This window comes from Anneissia japonica, unplaced genomic scaffold (assembly GCF_011630105.1).
Source record: "Anneissia japonica isolate Jap-2015-1 unplaced genomic scaffold, ASM1163010v1 scaffold284824_len513422_cov204, whole genome shotgun sequence".
NCBI lineage: Eukaryota > Metazoa > Echinodermata > Crinoidea > Comatulida > Comatulidae > Anneissia > Anneissia japonica.
The window spans coordinates 224258-245373 of NW_022732066.1; the positions used below are offsets into that span (position 1 = coordinate 224258).

Here is a 21116-nt window from a genome sequence, read left to right on the forward strand (position 1 = left end):
ATTTGACAATTACGTAATTTTAAAGATACCATACAATATTTGACCTTGAATGACCTTAAATGACCCATTTGTGGCAATCTGACCAGGTCAAATATGATATGATGGTATTCCTCGAACATATAAACATACTCTTAGACATTAGAATTATAATTCCAAGTGATTTAGAAGCGGAAATATAGATAAACATAAGTTTTATAAGGCTACCATTTTGAAATCAAAGATGGCCGCCATAATGACCTCGGATGAGATGGTTCCTACCAAAAATTTAATGCTATGACCATAAGGAGCATGTAAAAAAAAATTGGTGCTTTTGTCCGGAACGTGCACATTAAGTCCAAATATGGCCCTAAGCTGCCGTACTGGATATTAAAATATCCAGGACAACTTAGGCCTAACTATGACTTTCTTTATCGCCTTTAGCACAATTTTCTTCACTTTTTAATATTATTAATATTATCAATTATCACTATCATCATCATCATTATTTTTTATTATTATTATTATTATTATTATTATTATTACTACTAGGTAGGCTAGTATTATTAAACAAAACTTAAAGAAGCTTGCAAAAGGATAAAAACCAAACTGAACCATAAAAACATCACATTTCTTTATCTTAAAAGACTGGCCAGGAATTTATGAATCTAAGATTTTTAAAGATCACGCTTAGGCCTACTGTATGTGTAATAATAATTGTAGTAAGCATATAAATGTATCAACAAAATCACAACTATATAAATGTTTTTGATTATTATTATGCAACATATTTATTTAGGATACACATTCATTCATTCGAAGAAACTTTGAAATGTTTGAATAATATTATTAAAAAGGATCAATCAGAACACAATTTTTCCAAAACACAAGCATGAACGCTGGCATTGCATTGCTGAAATTTCACACCTCCCCCCCCCCCCCCCCCCCCCCCCCCCCCGTCGGGTAGGCCTGGAAGCTCTCGATACCAATATAGATGACTTTATTTGCAAATCCATAACATTGTGGTCTAAAGGCGGATTAACATTTAGGCCATACTATGCCATAAAAACTCATAAGGTCCCCTACCAGAGATTTTGTTCTAGGACCCTGGGAGAGTCTCTACTCGACCATTCCTCGGTTCGTACCTCCCTGTAGAAAAATTCCTGGAGCCACTACTGCCTTTGATCAAGTATTAATGGAGTCTACTGAAATTCTTGTACATGCGTTGTCTCTTCTAGGTTAGATAACTGCAATTCACTTCTTTATGGTCTTCCATCGAAATATATAAAGAAAATCCAGAGTGTACAAAACGTGGCAGCTCGTTTGGTTTCACGTGTTCCAATTCGACACCATATTACTCCTGTCCTTGAAAACCTTCACTGGCTTCCGATTTCACAAAGAATTTCATACAAAATCCTACTTATGACATACAAAGCCCTTCACCGCATGGCACCAAACTTTATAATCGATCTCATCCATCCATACGCACCTAAGAGATCCCTTAGATCATCCTCTGAATCCCTTCTGTCACATCGTAGTCGTCCGTCCACTCAATTTTACGGGCAACGTTCATTTGCTTGGGCGGCAGTAACTCTTTGGAATAGCTTGCCAATTGAAATCAAACAGGCCAATAGTCTCAATAATTTTAAATACCCTCTAAAAAGTCATCTCTTCAACTTGCATTTTCATTCCAACTAATAATCGTCCCAAATTTATAATATGTGTTTGGCTTGTTCTGGTTTGAAAGACTGTGCATGTACCACATGAAGGAAACATTGGAAATAAGGGAAAAGGTAAGAATTTGAAACATAATGAAGGAAAGGAATTTAACGTGTATAAACACACGAAAGAAAAAGACAAGGTAATATAAGAAAGGATAAGGAAAGAAAAGATAAGGAAATATAAGAAAGGAAGAAGAAAGAAAAAGGAAAGAAAAGATAAGGAAACATAAGAAAAGGAAAGAAAGGATAAGGAAACATAAGAGAGTAAAACGAAAGAAATGATAAAGAAACATAAGAAAGAAATACGGAAATATAAGATAGGAAAAAGAAAAGAATGATAAGGAAACATAAGAAGGAAAAGGAAAGAAATGATAATTATCCATTAAAGAATTGATATGGAAATATAAGGAAAAAGAAAAGAAAGATAAGGAAACATAAGAAGGAAAAGGAAAGAAATGATAAGGAAACAAAATAAAGGAAAAGGAAAGAAAAGATAAGGAAACACAAAAATGGAAAAGGAAAGAAATGATAAGGAAAATAAGAAATGAAAAGGAAAGGAAAAGATAAGGTAACATCAGAATGAAAAATGAAGGAAAGTTATGTGAACATAAGAAAAGGAAAGGAAATGGGGATTGGGAAATACAGGCAAGGGCTGTGAGGAAAGGATGACAAGCCAAACATAAGAAAAATTTAAACTGTGAAATAGTTGAATGAAATCAATAATAAATTGGAAAGTAACCAAATAGAATGAGAAGGTAATTGAAAGAAAAAATAAAATAAATAAATAAATAAAAATAAAATAAAATAAATAAATAAATAATATAAATTAAAATAAATAAATAAATATTCATTCATAATGTTAACCTGATTTCCCTCACTGTTTTCATTTTTCTTTTATTTTGATCCGGTTTTTCCTTTCATTGTAAAGCGCTTAGAGGTTTCTTGCATTTTGCGCCATATAAGAATAAATTATTATTATTATTATTTGTAAATCAGCAAAAACTCATATAGGCCTATTTGTGTCTTACTGGAAATTATATTACATCCTTTGAAAATGAGCAATTAAGTTTTCAAGTGCATTCTATTTTTGTGTTGTTTTACACTTTACCACAGACGGTACTGCAATACTTTCAGATTAAGATTAAGACAGGTCAATATAGACTGGGTGAAGTAGGAAATTAGCGGGAAAAAAGTAAAGGAAATTTTATTTTTGGTTTTTCTGAATCAGTATATCATATAGTGTCTCAGAAAAAAAATCCCCATTCTTAGAGCTTGGGCAACTTTTTTTATAGCACTTTGAAATTTTGACGTAAAATATCCTATTTTGGACTAATTAAGATGGGGGTAGGGGAAATAAATGTATGTTTTTAGTCACTTATACATATGCTATGTATATCAAATGTAACTTGAACTTGGCTAAATAGTTACTCTTCACTCTCGTAAAAAAAATTAATCGGAATGATATATGATATATATACATTATTATTTTTTTTACATATATATATATATACATATATATACATATATATATAATAATAATAATAATAATAATAATAATAATAATAATAATAATAATAATAATAATAATAATAATAATAATAAACTATCAGAATGTAAACCCACTGGAAAAAGAAATAGCGAAATTTTGCTCTGAAAGACCCAACAATTCAATTTCTGGACTCGGATCGGGGTAAATTGAAAAAAAAACTATGGTATTATTTTAGTTACTTCTAGTTTTGCTGTAAATGTGAAAATTGACAATAAACTTAGTAATAACTAGTTACTCTTTACTGTCTTTATCAAATTTGAATAAAATGATCATAATGTCAATTTCCAAGATGGCGTTCATCTTGGCGGGGAAACGATTATTATTATTATTGTTCTCAAAGTATAAAATACAATCTCATCAAAGCAATGTACACATATAGAATATATATAAATATCATTATTTTAATAATAGTATATGCTTATTTATTATTGTTGAAATCATTATTAATATTATTATATTATATATTACTATATTATATTCTTATTATTTCAAAATTATATTTTATTATTGAAATGAATTACAATGTTAGTACTGTTATATAATAATATTATTTATAATATTTTTATCACCACTATTGATATCATTACAGTATTATCATCATCCGTCATCATCATCCTCATCCTATTGGTCATCGTCATCATCATTCTCATTGTTGTCTAATCATCATAATCATTCTTACTGTCATCGATCGTTGTAATCATCACCATCATCATCACATCATACTCATCCATCGTCATCGTCTTCATCTTCATCACGTCCTCATCAATCATCTATCGTCGTTATCATCATCCTCATAATCTTCATCCTCTCTTCATCCTTCATCATTTTCTTCATCATCATACTCCTCATCATATTCATCCTCATCCATCATCATCCTCGTCATCGTCAATGGTGTAGCCAGCTATTGGCACAGTTGGGAAAGTCCCACACCATTTTTCTAATGGGTCCACATTTTAAAAATTGGTCCAAATTATGTAATTTTATGCATAAAATGGATCCAGATTTCTCATATTTAGCTAAAAATGGGTAAAATTTAAGAATATGGGTCCAGATATTTCATATTTTTGCGTAAAATGGTTTAAATTTGGGTCCACCCTGATATTGTCCCACACCGTTTGAAAATCCTGGCTATGGCATTGATCCTCATCCATCATTGTAACCCTCATCACCATTCTCAACAATCATCGTTATCATCATCACCATCACCACAACCTACTAATCATCCTCATCCATCACCATCCTTATCCTCATCATCATCAACCTCATCCTTATCCTCCTTATCATCATCACTCATTCATCATTCACCATCATAGTCCTCATTATCATCATCATCCATCATCATCCTTGTCCTCATCATCATCAACCACATCATCATCCTTATTAATCATCATTATCAATTATCATCCTCATCATGAGAATGATGATGAAGGGGAGAACGACAAGAATGAAAATGAGAATGAGGGGCAGAGGGGATGTTTCTCATTCTTCATCATTAACCTCATCAACATCATTCTTATCAATTATCCTCATCATTATCACGATCATCCTCATCAATCATAATCATCATCATCCTTATCTTCATAATCATCAAACTCATCATCCTAATTCTTATTATCAACATTATCCTCACCATCCTTATCAGCATCATTTTCTTCCTCATCATCATCATCCATCATCAATCATCATCTACCTCATCATCTTCCTTCTCCTCATCAACTGTATCATCCTCATCCTCCTCCTCATCATTCTTATCTTCATCACCATAATCATAATCATCATTACCATCACTCTCATTATTATCGTCATCCTCATCATCTTCCTGATTACTCTCATCATCATCAACATTACCATCATCATTATCCTCTTCATCATCAGTCACCATCATCATCACGAGGATGATGATGAGAAGGAGGATGACGAGAATGAAGATGAGGATGAGAGGGATGATTCTCATCATTCATCATCATCATCATCATCATTCTCATCAATCATTTTCTATCATTCTCATCACCATCATCACAATCATTATCATCAACAACCATTATTCCTCACCATCATTCTAATCATCTTTCTTCTCCTCCTCATGATCAATATCCTCCTTATAATGGGGATTATAATGAGGATGACAATGAGGAAGATGATGATGATGATAATAATAATGACATCAGTATAGTAAGAATAACAGTACAAACGCTAATATTAATGTGAATTATAAACTATAATTTTTTTTGAAACGCATATGAATAATTATATAGAGTACTATATTAATAATATTATAAAGTAACAACATAATAGTATAATAATGATGATGAAGAAAAATGTAGTGTAGAAAGATTAAATTTAAATAGGTAAACATTTCCTTTAATTTTGATTGTAGTAGTCTTGGAATTTGGTGTGTTGACGTCACCATTCCAAATTTGCTTGGGAGGTGGGGAATTCCATCAGACAGGCATGGACCCCCATTGTCCGATGCCACGACGAGGTTGCCACACCACAAATAATGATTTGCTTATCCATAAAACATTAACAAAACTCTCCCATAAGCCCAGAGATTTTTATTCCGGGACTCTGACTGAGGGTCTAGTCGGCTCTGTGTTTGGACCCACCCTATCAGACGCTCCTGGGGCCACCAGTGAACGACTATAATGGGTAAGTATTTAACTAAGGTCCTGTCAGTTTTTACAGTTATAGAAAAAAACCCCTAAAAGTGACTAAAAACATAAACATGTTTCCCATACCCCGATCCAAAAATTGGTATTTTAAAGCAAAATTTTACTATTTCATTTTTTCGTTGGGTAGTAGTTCATCAATTATATATATATAATTATATGTTTTATTTTATTCCTGTATGTATAATATTGTATTGAGATTGTATTGTACTTTGATAACAATAAAATTATTTTTACATTAAAAACATAGTTTTCCCACAATAATGGACGCCATCTTGGAATTTATCATGATGACGTCATCATTCCGATCAAATTTTTTAATGAGAGTGATGAGTAACTATATAGCCAAGTTTTTGATACATTTCATATCCACAGCATATGTAAAAGTGACCAAAAACATAGTTATTTCCCCTACCCCCCATTTTAAATAATTTAAAATAGGGTATTTTAGGCCAAAATTTCAAAATGCTGTAAAAAAAATTGCCCAAGCCCTTGGCATGGGGATTTTTTTTCTGAGACACTATAGGGTTAGTTGATTCAGAAAAACCAAAAATTAATTTTCCTTTACTTTTTTCCCGCTAAAATTCATTTTAGCAGTTTTACAACTAATATAATAATAATAATTTTACAGCTAATATAATTCAATATACAGTACCGTATAGCTAATATAGTAGTCGGTAGCCTATATAGTGTGCGCGAAGGGAGTCACCCTCCAACCCCCATTTTAAAAATGTTTGAATAAAAAACAGTCACACTCAGCATTTCGTAACACTTTACTTACCCATCCAACCTCATATTCGCACCCCCCCACCCCCTTCCAAGACTCCTTGATACACCACTGTTCCCACATCAGAATAAATTGTTAAATCAAGACAATATATTTTGCAGCTGTTTTTGTTTGTGTGCCTTTAGCCACGTAGAATGTGACGTCACGAATGTGAAGCGGTCATTACGTGGAAATCGCGTCCGAAATGATGACGTCATTAGCAAACTCTGCCAACCGAGTCCAATCACGTTTTGGAATCTTGCCCAATTGATGGGTCTCTTGCGATGACGAAAGAATAGAATAGATTCTGAATACGTGACGATGGCTTAACCTTGCTTAAACTAGCCTAGTCTTGGAATCTTGCCCAAATGATGACGTCATCGGAATTATACCTAACATTATACAGTACCACATTCCTTATTGTACTTCTCGTTTACCAAGCCCCTAAACTTTTACTTGGTAATAATGATACGTATAAATATTATAGAAATAGGAAGGATATAAGTGCAACGTTCGATAAAATATGCAAGTCTTACCAAGGACTTATAACTGTTACAGTTACAAGTCCTTGGTTTTACCTAAAAAGAGCTTGGCCTAGAAAATTACAATCATGAATGCAGTATAATGTTAGGTATAATTTAAACAATGTGTAACCAACGACCGATAGTTCAAATTTTAACTGCCAGATGTTTTAAAATTTTAAAATGTTTTAAACTCGTCCGAATTACGGTTACGGTAAATTGTTTTATACTTAATTTTACTACTTATTTTTTATTTTATTTTAATTTACTTCAATTGCATCCAACAGCGGAAACGCCCATTACAGGATGTCTTAAGAATACAATATATAAAAATATAGTAAAATACAAAACAAACAATAACAATCAAAGGTAAAAAATCGACAGTCATGCATCGGCGGCTTTACGCCTTAAATTGCCGATAAACGGTGCGGTGTTGGTTTGGTTCGTTTAGGCGTTTTCTTTTTTCTTTGTTAGTCTAGTTTCATGGTTTTTTTTTTATTCTCTTGTCCGTTTCTTTCCGTTGTTGTGAAGCGGGAGGCGCTATAGAAATCGCAAATTATTATTATTATTATTAGTTCCTAGCTTCAACTAAAAGAAGGCCATTGGATACTGTTGAAAAGTATGTCAATAGTAGTATCGTTACGTGAAATGTTATTATAGTTATAGGAGTGTCTGAATAAAACCGTTTTTAGTAGCACTGACCCAGCTAAGGGGCACAGAGAATAAGTCAGTGTTACGTGAATTTGGTCTATCTATTTTTAACATAAATAAAAATTTAAAAAGAGGGCAAGTAATTATTGCAAACATTTTCAAGTCGTTTTTTACACAATGTTTTATTATTTTATATAGTACTACATTGCTACGTCACGATACCACGTAATACTACTCCATTTCTATTGTTGAAAAATGGTTCAACCGGACGCCATTTTCTTCACTGGCAAACCATTTATCCCAATTTCTATCGTAATTATTAAGATGTTTCTGCTTTGTTACACATTGTGTATATACAGTATATTGTTAATCTTCAATCTTTGTGAATGCCCCATTCTCGTCTGCCACTGTTTTAGCAGTGTAGATTCAAATAAAGATTGTTAATATTATAAGCCACCATCAAGCTTATGAAAACGTTAAATTAACATATTATATTCAGTTACATCATCAATTTCTCCAATCTCAGCAGTTGTCACTTGTCCCAATAAGAATGGAATTATGTTCATTCAATGCATTCTAAAATGTTATCTAATCAGTTTCGTATACGTTTTTTAAATCGATTAAATTGTAGATTAAATAAATGTATCGTCTATAATATAGATAGTGTATTACCATAACTTTTTATTTTCTTCTAATCAGTTTCTTATTTTTATTACTGTATTTCACTAATCCTGGAGTTGAATCAATTGGTTATCAGTGACTAGCGATATTACACTGGTTGAAACTCAATGAAAGTGAAGAATTAAAGGCGATAAATGTGAAATTTTGCCTATATTTTTTTGCATGACAAAACTGACATGACATAATATTTTATCTGTTATTGTTGATGACATAACCTCAGCTACTGCATTCGTCAATCAATTGGTTGTCTGTTGCATTGCGATTCAGCAGTCTGCAATTTGTATTTTATTTCGATTTTGAATTGATCTGTTATATACCGAGTTTCAATGCTTCTGACCACACTCACACAACACTGCTAAAAAAAAAAAAAACAGCACTCACACAACACTGCTTAAAAAAAAAAAAAACAGGAATCAAACGTGAAAGAATTACAAAACAATGGTTTCAGTGAGGAATTATTGTACATTTATTTATCCTATAGTGTGACTGACAGCCTATTCCCTCTGCATCATCTTTTGCTTTTGCAACTTCTTCTTTGAAACCTTCTTTTTCTTTTCTTCTTCCTCTGGTTTGGGAACGATGGTCTCGCGCTCTGACAAGATAATCTCAACGTGGCAGGGAGAGCTCATATAAGCTGAGAAGAAAATAACAATCAAGAGTACTTTCTACAGTATTATTTATTTTTATTTTATTTATTATTTCATTATATTTATTTCAGCAAGAAACAACAATACAAGATCTGAACAAATTTATAAAAGCCGAAGAGGAGAAAAAGCATAAAAACGCTGTAAGGTGTGCTTCTCCAGAATTACAAAAACAAAGACAAGAAAAATAAAATACTGTAGAAACACTGACTGAAACTTAAAATATTTCTTTATAAAAATTGTAAAAGTTCTAGTGAATCTAGTAAGAATACAACATTTAGACATATTGTTGTTAGAGCGTAAATGTCTGGAAGTAAGGATTTCATGCTGGTGAATAATTTCTAACAAATTATAAATAATAAGAAAGTTGATGGTAAAGTAAAATATCGCACAAAAACTGAACAGTGAAATAATTTCTGATGGCACTAGTGCTCATAATATCAAGAGTGCCTTGTCTTCCCTCGTATGACTGTTGATGTAAAATCAACTGGGAAGCCTTTCTCTGAACTTGCTCGATCATTTGGGTCTGAAATTTTCTACAGGGATACCAGATCTCACAGCAGTACTGAAGATGAGAGGACTAGGCACTAATAAAGAACAGGTGTAGAACAACCCCTAGTAATTGCCCTAACAACACCCAACGATTTATTGCACTTTTTTTATACTTCATGAACTTCTTTCAGTCATCAGATATGGAAAAACCAAGAAGTTTTGTACATAAAAAAAACTGTAAATGATATTATTGAAATGGTTAGATTTGTTTTTCCCAAGACTAGAGACATTTGTTCTGTGTGCCAGATTGACATTTTAAACAATACATTGAACAAAAACTATTACAATATCTTTCAATATTATCAATCTGCTTACATACATTCATAAATAAATATTACATAGTACTTACGGTTGATTCTTCCATGAGCACGGTATGTTCTTCTTCTCATCTTGGGGGCTCTGTTTACTTGGATGTGATCAATCACCAAAGAATCTACGTCCAAACCCTACAGGAAGATACATTACATTACATTATAATTTTGTACAGTGATTTACAAATAAATAAGCCTCAGAAAACACTGAAAATATATTGTTTTTAAATCAAATCACAAACATTTCAGTGAAAAACAATTTAATTCACCTGGTGAAGCTAGTTGTTATTAGGAAAACATGTGTTTCAAAAACAATGTGCAACAAAAATGAATATTTAAACTGAACACTTGCTTTACTAATACAGCTTTAACAGTACAGAAACTGATTTTCTCTTCATTATCCATGTTTAATGCTTTTGTTATTGGAGATGTTCTATTAATGGAGATGGGTCCACCAGCATTGCTACAGAAATTCACTTTGGTTTTCCCTGGCCTCCCCATTTTCAGATTGCTGTTTACGGTTTGTTTATTGGACCAAATAAATAACAAAATTAGAAAGAAAAACTAGAGATGATGTGCTCGAGCATTTGGCTAATTGGTATGGCTCCTGCCTCTTGCACGCCAGGGCACGAGTTTGATACCCGGCTCTATGTCGAGTATTTAATTCGGGTCTTTTATAATAATAAAAACGCTCAGCTCCTCGAATAACCCTCTCAGGAGAGTTAGGCGAGTTAAGGACCATGTTTGTATCTGTCTGATGTTTATTTAAAGCATTAATTTATAAGTTAGCACCGGACCTGCTTACAGGCATTGCCTTCTTGGTTTCTGTATTGTATCATAGGTGGTGGAATGAATAAAGTTTATTATTAACTTGAAAACTGTACAAGTTAAACAATAAATGCAACGATTATGGAAAGAGAGAAAAAGAAAGGTGGATTTAAATTACCCTACGGAACTGAGGTTGGTAGAAGACAGAATTGTTGTTAGTTTTATTGAGTAGTTACTTTACTGAATATAAACATTTTTTGAACCTCAGTTTTATTCAACCACAGAAACAAGAATTGGGAGTGAAACAATAGTAAATATAACTACCACACTTTCACTTCACAGTAAAAGCAGCCCATTGACCTATGAACAGTTTGCTGTAACAATGAATTGATCACCTACCACCAATAAAACAATTAGCATTTTTGGAAACCAACCTTGTATTCTGCATTGCTTTCAGCATTCTTCAGTAGCTGCAGAAGAAACTCAGCACTCTTGTGAGGCCATCGTCCCTGGGTTGCGTTCCAAGCTTTGGCCTGGGCTTTGCGTCCGGTGGAACCATTGTATCGGCGAAATGGTACACACTGTTTCTTGGCCATGACATCCTTAAGGAAGCGGTTTGCCTTGCGGATGTGCATGTGTTTGATCACTTGAGCTGTCTCCCTTGTGTTCTAGCAAAACAAAGGAAATACAACATTTTTAACATAATTGTCACAAGTCCCACTTAAAAACTTGAAATACTCAGATAGTATTCAAAAAATTCAACTATGCAAGAAAATACAATTTATGACAAATTTCCCAACCAAAAATTTTTATATTTCTTCATCAATATTATTAGCCACAAGTATATATTACTGTATCACAATATTCAATAACATTTTATGTTTTTCTATTGTTGTCCCTTTATTTTAGTCCTTTTCAACCATATTCCCTTCAATGTCTGGTATCTTTGGAGTTCTTACCTTGAAATGAACTCGGAGATAAGAGCCACGAGCCTTGCATGCTATAAAGACAATATTTAAAAATAATTTTTATGAGGCTTAACACATCAGTTGTCATGAGTGAAATTAATATTGAAATATGAAAAAAATTTTGCCCACACACTTTAAATTAAACTGCAGTTTCAGAAAGTGTTAAGTTACATTGACAACTACATTTACTGATAGTAAATCAAGTTTTTCAACATTCATAAATTAATATTAATACTGTGGATACCAATTCCAAATGGTTACATGCAGATAATTTATATAGAAAACAGTCAACTTACACTTTGCAGCATTTTCAACATCATGCGAGTAGCGAGTCATCCTGAAACCTAAATGACAAGAAAATGGGTCAACAGTGTACATTTTGCAATGAAAATTGTTGATATTAACACCAGTGCTAAAAAGGGACCATGTTAACATTTAGGCCATTCCAGGTGTCAACCTACATGACTGGTAGTCAATTATTGGCAACTAAATATAATTTTGACAGAAATATATTCTGGATCTGGATAATTTAAAGTATACAATTGACAAGTGCATAATAATGTATGGCACTTGGCTTTTCAGGGGCAAGGCTAGGCCAACAATTTGCAGTATGCATGGAGATTTATTTATGCCCAGCTAGTTGGGGCCCGTTTATACAACACACCAATACACGGATTATTAGCGATGCGTGTTGTATAAACGCAATAGTGATTCCGTGTGATTGCAAACATCTGGAAAAAAGGCTACTTCAAATAATCCCCAAATTTGGTGGATTGGGATTCCTACTTGTGCCTGCAGGCAACATCAAGTGGTAATTAATCACTGACCAAGTCGAGGTCACCAAAAAGAATACAGGTTTATCATAAAAAACGTTTCTGCATAGTTAATTTAAGCAATATATTATGCAGGATATCATCAATTAAGATGTTCAAGTTAATTCTTGAAATTTTGTTAGGATTATAATTTTCATTTGTAAATTGTAGCTCTATTGTGAACAAAAGGCAAATTAAGGTAGAGTTTTAATTTCCACTGTTCTAGTTGGAGACCGCCTACTGTAGTGTTTACAAAACAATGGGCTGGACGGAAAGTACATTTAAAGTGTGCACTTGGGGATAAAAACTAATTGTTGATTTGACCACACACCCCACAACGCAATGCTATTTGCTGTAACACAGTTTCAAAAGTACAAATGAGTGTCTTTGGTGGAACGGCCTCCAGCAGTAATTAGGGTTCAATGACACAACATCGTTTTCAATCCAACAGCGTAGTATAAACACAGCCTTAGTCATCTTGATTGTGCTGTGTGATGTTTTTTGGCTACTTTTTTATGAATTGATGGAATGGGGAGGAAGGTGCTTTTTATATTATTTACCCCTCCTAGCTAGCTATTTTTTTTAATTGCACAGATGATACCACAAAAACCAACTCAAATTTGCGTGTAAAATCACTAGCGAGGAAAATAGGTGTGCAGAATCGTAATTACTGCATAATACATTGTTTATTTCAAGATTAAGTCAACCAAAGCCTAATATTCAGCAAAATCTGCGCAGAAATCAGCCCTTATTTTCCCAAATGTGCTGACGGATTTTTAGGCCAAAATTTTGCGTGGAAGATATATTCCAGCACTGTGGCACAAGCCAGGCTTAACTATACAGCTGGGTCCTAGGCCTCCTTTGGTCTTCGGTACTACACAAGTAGGAAGGCCTACTTATTAGGCTACTACTACAGTAGGCCTACTAGGCTAAGGTAAGCCTGGCCTCCACCACACCAGCACCAAAAGTTGATATTCTCTCTTCCTCTGTCTAGTAAGCCTAGGCCTACGGTAGGTCTCCGACTATACTAGGCCTATCTAGCCCAAGCCCTACTTACTACTGGAATGAATGTTAATGTGGATGCCCTCTCTATTTCTGTGGTGTGGGGCTGCCTAGCCTAAACCTAGCTAGGCTAGGCCTATATTTTATATACAGTATATACATGACTCTTCAAAATATTATCAACACAGGCCAAGCTAGCCTGACACGAGCTAAGTTAGGTATGCATCGATATTGATTAATCATTGTATTGGACAAGTCCGAGTGGTGGATCAGAGTGGTGGATCATGGATGGGACAGATGTCTGTTCAGTTCTCTTCCGTTCAGCCAAGTGGGGTTCGATGCAACACATATTACTAGATAGATATTAGTGATTCAGAAAGCTAATTGCAATAGTGGTCATTAAATTAATATTTTAAAAATATACACTAACTAAAACTGCAGTTTAAAATATCCTAAAATATACTGATGCAAAGGATTTGGCGAGATTTCTCTACACAATCGAACCAAAAACTTACGTTTCAGGGCTACACTTGGAAAAAGGAAGAACAGGGCATGATGGGAAGAGAATCTGACGTGTTGGGCTAGATCGCATACACTGAAATGAGATCTTCATCTTTACACGCGAGTTCACACGCAAACATAATGTAGGGGCCTACCTAGGGCTTATGTGCAGTTATTTGAGCATTCCAATTTTCCAAAGTACGGTGTGTAGGTAGTAATTTCCCTATGTTAATAACTACCCTGCATTGAATTATTAGAAATTGTATTATCGGCTTCTGTTGGGCTAGAAAAAGAGGAGCGACTAGGCCATGGATGAGGGTAACTAGGCCTAAACTAAACATAGCAGGGCCAGGCCGGCAAGCTCATGCTGCGTATTGAAACCTCCGACTACTACATACAGTATAGATATATAGGCCCACCATCAACTATGTATGATGCGTACATGTAGGTGCCCATTTGTGGTTTCTCTCATTTATGACGTTTTTGCGTTATTTTTACAGGTTTGCAAAATGGCGAGTAATGTTAATGATAATGGTTATGAGTATGACGCACTCCTGTGGTATCACGAAGATGACTCTAAATTTGCAAAGGAGATGTTGAGAACTCTAGAGGGAAAGAATGTCACTGTTTATATTGAAGCTAGGGATAGACAAGGAGGAAAATATACACTGACTGAGTATACAGAAACTATAAGAAAATCTCGTTACATCTTCCTTCTAATTTCCGAATCAACAAAAAGTTGTGGAACTTTCGAATTCCAAATGCATCAAAGTTTGCAGAATTCACTAATGAACCGGCTGCAGAATGTTATTCCAGTTCTGATAAATGTTACGGAAGTACCAGATATTTTGATGTCTCTGGCACCTCTAAAGTTGGATGAATTTTTTAATAAGAGGCTCTTAGATTTATTTAGACAAATATAAGCCACATAGTTGCAGGCCACACAATTTTATATATTTGTACTTAATCTAAACATTTTTTTTTGTAGAAACCAAACAGATCTTGCAATATTTAGAATAGAATATCATTATCCACCATCCAAGTATATTAGATAAATAATAATAACTGTTTGACTAGGAACATGTTGTAATACAGTAATCGTATCAATATTAGATCAATGAATAGTCCCTTATTTCATTTGTACTGTATGAAAAATGCGCCTCGGGCGGAATTGGAACCTGCAACCTCTTGCAACCAAAGGCAAGTGTCATGCCTATTAACCACGGATAGTGTATACATGCAGATATAACTGCCAGGCAGGCTTTCTTCCATGAACTGACTAGGAAAGCATAATAAGCAATATTCAAAGGTTAGCTGCATAGCATGGTAAACACAATACAGTACATTAAAACAAATGGATAGATACAGTAATAATGACAGTGCTTGAATAGGAAAGAGATGTTATAACATCTTGACTTAATTTCACAAATACTGTATTTAAAAGCGACTCTAAATCTCGGGAAGTTTTATTCTCACTTATTGAACTATGAGGCCTCCCAAAGCATCTAACTTTGAAAGACACTGATTGGTAGATATAGAAAATTACTATTCCTAAAATACTGTTTTTTAATGTGGTCTTTATGACAAAAAATATTAAAATATAATTTGAACTCTAATTTTAATGAAGATGGATTAATTGATAGTGTTAAGAGAGCATTTCAGATACTGTATATCTGTTTTATAGAATGTAAGGAAGAGACCTTTTATCACAACTTTTAAGAATCAACTTAAAAATACTGATTACTTAAAATGCTCTTCGACAGTTGTTATCACAAAAAAAAAATCTAATATAATTTGAAATCCAATTTTAATGAAGTTGGATTGACTGAGAGTGTTAAGACAGTTGTATCCGTTTTTTAGAATGTAAGGGAAAAGACCTTTTATCACTACTTTTAGTCTAATTCATACTCATCATGATTGAAATTGGTCATTTGACTTCCATTTGTAATTTTATGTGTTTTGTGATGTATTTGGATTTGATGTGTTTTATCCCTCCATTTCAGAGGTTTTTGGAGAAACTGAAATAACATTACAATATTGACTGTGGAATGAACTGTTATACATTGGCTGTTCTGGTTAATTCCACCTCTTACAAATGTCTTTAATATTACTGTACTTTTGTACACTATTCATTTTCTTTATTTTTTGATATGGACAATGGATGTCTGAAATACAATTTGAATTAAATGGATAAATTTTAAGTATACAGAGAAGAATTCTGTTATTTTCATTGAGGTTGCACTAAAGTTTACATACCAAATGATGAATTAGACCGTTTGCTTTGCTTAAAATAAGGATAAACACCCGCTACATGTGTGTGTGTGTGTATACTATAGGCTTAGCACTCTTTGCTTATTGCCTTATTGCATTGGTAATGGTTATTATTATGATAGATTCTAATTCTATCATGAATAATCATTGTCCCTACATTATGCGAGCTATTCATACAATCGATACATTGATAGGAATTGTTCATACACTGACGAATGTATTCAAGATCAGTAACGGGACGCATTGGGACTCTGCCATGAAGCATTTAGGTGGACATGGCTCCAATATTTTACAGGTGCTGAGGTTAAATAACACTTATTGGTACCTCTATTTCATATTAAAAATGTAATTATTAAACACCAAGGAGGTACTTTGGGGGTGGGGGCGATTGAGAAACAACACTGCCCTAGGGGGGTAAGGGTTGGGAGCGGGAAATTTTTGTTTTCTAGACGCCCAGAAATAATATCTGAGGCGTTTTGGGTGATAAATAATTTCCTTTTCTTTTCCTCTTAATTTTTTTTTTATTTTCCAAAAAATGTGGGGAGGAGGTAAATCCTTCTCTGGGGGAAACATGGACCTCTTTTGGGGAACTAAGTCATTTCCACGGGCGGAACACTAATTTGAAAAAACCCAAAATTTTGACAGTCTTAATGTCATTTCCAGGCATGTTAAGGGTGCTTATTTTGCTCCATATAGTGGGACCAACTAAAGTAAGTTTTGACAGTGTTGGGGACATTGACGCACCTCTCGTTGGGAAATTTGATACCGTTAATATACAAGACTTTTGGTTGTGTCTTCTGAACTTGTATTGTATTTTGTACTGATTTTCCCTGGAAATAGATGATAAAAATAAAATAAAATAATTATTATGCATCTACTCTGGAAATCTTCTACTCTTGATCTAAGTTCAATTGGAAAACCATTTGACTGTTACCACCATTTCTTCAAAGGCTTTTTGTCCCTTTTGATCTTGTTTATGTTTTACCTTCTCAAACTCCTTTGGATTATGCTTTGCATTTATTTCTTTATTGCACCCAACAGTGTAAACACCAATAACAGGATGGGAGTAAAATATATAAGGTACAATATATTATACACCTAAACTAAAATATAAAACATAAAAGTAATATTGAAAAAGAATCAATACAAACTATAAAAATATAATAGCACACTTAAATTGATTGAAATTACAATGGTAAATTTAGTTTAGTATGCATTAAATTCAGCATAGGTTCAATCTTATTTCTCAACATTTGAACATTCTAGCCGTTTATGTTTCTGTGTAAGAAACAAATGCAAATAGAACATCTTGCTATTAAAAAGTATTAATGTTTATATACTTTACTTACAGAGGACTGTTTTGTGTATGTATTTTATTAGAGAATGGTGCAGAAGTGATTGATATGGCTTGCGATGCTCATGACTCTACAGTGCCAGATCCAGAAATTTGAAATAGAGGGGCCCAGAGAGGGGCTTTGACAGATGGAGGGTCTATACTATCTCAGCCCTACCATGGTTGGGGCTGAGGTAAGAACATTTATGTTCTTAACATGGTAATGTTTCCCATAAGAAGATTTTGAGAGGATGACCTTGTGCATCCTCTTAACAGTATAACTCAGGAAAACTTCAGGCACTGTATTCAAAAAAAGAGATGGTAAAGGCATATGTATGCCTTATATATAATAAGAGTGGGTTCAAAAAGATATCTGGACACAGAAGGTAGTAGCATGACTCAAGATCATGTCCAAATCACAATACGTGTCCTACAGTATTTTAAATCATGTGAATAAGAAAAATGTAGGTCAGTTGCGAAAAATGATAAATAGTTCAAAATTCAATTTCTTAATTAGTGCCATAGATAGAATTGTATTCCTCCATGAATACGTAAAGTGCAACAAACATAAATGCATCATATACAATAAATAACAATGACATGGTGAAATATTAATAATACGCTATAGATGACTTGAGTTGCTTTTTCCTCCATGAATAAGTAAGGTGCAACATCCGAATAACAAAAAATAACAATGACTATAGGCCTATTCACACAAAGTGCAGGTATGGTGAAATATTAAAAATATGTGTTATAAATACACAGTTTGCAATATGCTATGCATTATATTAGAAAATAGGCCTACAAATTAATGAATACGGTTTCGAAAAACAAACGGCTGATGCACTTTTAACTACACTCAGGCCTACTTGCCAAATTTGCATTAATAAATTATTGATGACGCTCTAGATCAATTGTACTAGCACCACTACCACTGAACAGCCGGTATACCTTACGCCACTGCCTTTGATGCCAATTGCCCGCTACCCCTCAAGAGAGACACAACACTTAGCGTTAGTTGGGATATTGAATTCATACCTACCCCAGCTCAACCATGGTGAACAATTTTTGAAAATATAGCGTCTCTAGACGCCCAGAAATAGAAGCTGGCAACCTGCAAAGCAGCTACCCCACATTCAACACCCATCATGCAGGGGAGGATTTAAAAGCTAGTGGAAGTGGACTACTGATAGATACCATACCCAAAACATGTTATAAATAGTTAATTGCTATATTGATACCTCTAGAGATTTTCAAAATCAATCTTAATTACTAGAATTAAGGATTGTCAATAAAGTTGAAATTATAGGCAATACAAAAACAAGCGAATGGTGGATTTTTGTTTAAATATACAACATTAAAAAGATGTGAACAATAATACTAACTTCATATAGGTATCAGTGTATATTTATTTTTTAAAAGTAATAGAATTGAGAAAAAGTGGTCCGGCTAAAGCCGGTGCGGCCGGTACGGTTCCGACGGCCCTATTTATTTAAAAGGGATAATTTGATAGAAAACCATGCAAGGTAAGATTCCCCCTGTCGGGGGTACTAACCATCTGTCGGGGGTACCAGCCCTATGTCAGGGAAGATCTGGCGCTACCACCGTAACCCATACGATCGCGATAGTATACAACACCTCGCACATACAGTAGCACTGCTCGCAGTAAACAGTTTTTAATCCCTAAAATTTGACAGCTTAGTCAGGCATACGTAAATTGTACTTTCGGCGGTCGAGATTTCATCTTTCCCCAACGACCTTGCCGGAAATTCCCCGACAAGGGGGTCCAAGCGGGGGTCCAGAAATCCCCGATGGGGGTCCTCTCACCCCCCCCCTCCGATCCCCCTCCGATCCCGGGACACCCCCCCGCTAGCGCAGCTCCCCTGCTTTAACCACAAATTTTAGCCCTATAATTACCATTTAACAACAGTGTGTGATGAGTGATAACTTACCACTAAGTAACTGTACTGTATTTAGAATTTAACCTTGATAAATTGTTTAATTAAAACAAAAATAGTATAGATGTACAGAAGTATATCATTTGAAAACAATACAGTCCAGTGAAATTATATATTATTTTTATTGTTTGACGTATTTGAATGCACATCATAAAGACACAGAATTGATTACTAATTGAAAATTTTAAATAATATAAAGAATATTGTGAGCATTTTTCTATCATAAATAGTGTGCATTTTCAAGCCACTATCGTATAATGATATATAGGCCTATATCATATATAAACTTGTATGTATACATGTGTGGTCAGAGGAGCATTGAATTCACAATCCACAATCTATTTATGAAGACCTGAACCGTTATTACGCTTCAGTAAATTTACAGTGTTTTATCAGCTATAATCTTAGACCACCTATACATTATACAACCTCACCAAAATATATCTAACCCTATATTCAATATCATTAAATATCATAATACCTATATATCTGTCTCTTATACACATCTAGATGTGTATAAGAGACAGCATAAATGTATCATATTATACAATATTTAGATTCCCTATCAACAGTCGAGATTTGAAGATATAAATTGCTTACTTTGTATATTTAAGTATGTTAAGCTATTAGCTCTTGTTTAATATCATTAATTAACATCATATATCTAGTTACAGGCCCGTAGGCAGGGGGGTGTACAGGGTGCGGATGCACCCCCTCCAAATTCCAAAAGTTCCACTTTTTAAAACCTATGATTTCATAAAAACGTTCCTAATTATCACAAAATGCTATAGCATGCACTGCATTATATATTTGCCAGCTTATCTAACCGTTGATTTTTAATAATGTGGTATGAAATTGTTAGAAATTGATCGTCTCTGGTGATTGCAGATTGATCTATATAATATGAAGAATGTTATCTATAGGCCTGCAGATGTACAGGACATAATAACGTTACTTTTTCAGGTCCCAAAAACACCCAAATTAATTAAATATTCATGAATTATGTGTTTGAGAAATCTATTATGTAAGACCCTCAAAAGGCTACCGGTACTTGTCGCTTTTCTCACAAACCCCTCCAGGCCTCTGCCCCTGGACCACCAAATTTCAAAAAGTCCACTTTTTAAAACTTCACTAAAATCGTTCCTAATTATCGCGAAATGCTATAGTACGCATTACATTTGTTTGCCCGCTCTTCTACCCGTTGATTTTTAATATTGTACTACGAAATCTGTTGGAAATTATCAGCTCCAGTGATTGTAAGCCTACAGATGTAAAGGACATGAAAAATTATGATTTCACAGTGGTGGATTCAAGGGAGAAGAGCCCCCTAAAATTATAAAAGAAATGGAGAAAAAAGAAAAATCATAATTAAATTTTGTCTCATAGTGCCATTTCCGGTCACTTTGAGGTGCCATAATCATAAATTTTCTTACCTCAGCCCCAACCATGGTGGGGCTGAGGT

At 34.0% G+C, this 21116-nt stretch overlaps 2 protein-coding genes across 4 annotated transcripts; one reads left to right on the forward strand and one right to left on the reverse strand.

The window, feature by feature from the left end:
* Positions 1-8976: 8976 nt before the first annotated feature.
* Positions 8977-12189, reverse strand: LOC117115552 (60S ribosomal protein L17-like). The gene is made up of 5 exons (XM_033259400.1): positions 12074-12189; positions 11769-11809; positions 11244-11477; positions 10080-10176; positions 8977-9168 (listed from the first exon to the last, which is right to left on the reverse strand). Exons 1-5 carry the CDS (start codon positions 12153-12155, stop codon positions 9029-9031), a joined length of 594 nt encoding a protein of 197 aa, XP_033115291.1. The 5' UTR covers positions 12156-12189; the 3' UTR covers positions 8977-9028.
* A 1677-nt stretch (positions 12190-13866) lies between these two features.
* Positions 13867-16302, forward strand: LOC117115553. Of its 3 annotated transcripts, none has more exons than XR_004446571.1 (2): positions 13867-14299; positions 14593-16302. XR_004446571.1 is itself a non-coding variant. In XM_033259401.1 (2 exons), the coding sequence occupies exons 1-2, from the start codon at positions 14257-14259 to the stop codon at positions 15013-15015; spliced, it is 462 nt and encodes a 153-aa protein (XP_033115292.1). In that variant the 5' UTR covers positions 13906-14256; the 3' UTR covers positions 15016-16302. The 3 variants fall into 3 exon arrangements, 1 of the variants encoding a protein (XP_033115292.1); XR_004446570.1 differs by having other exon boundaries at positions 13874-14303; XM_033259401.1 differs by having other exon boundaries at positions 13906-14295.
* The last annotated feature ends 4814 nt before the right edge of the window (positions 16303-21116 follow it).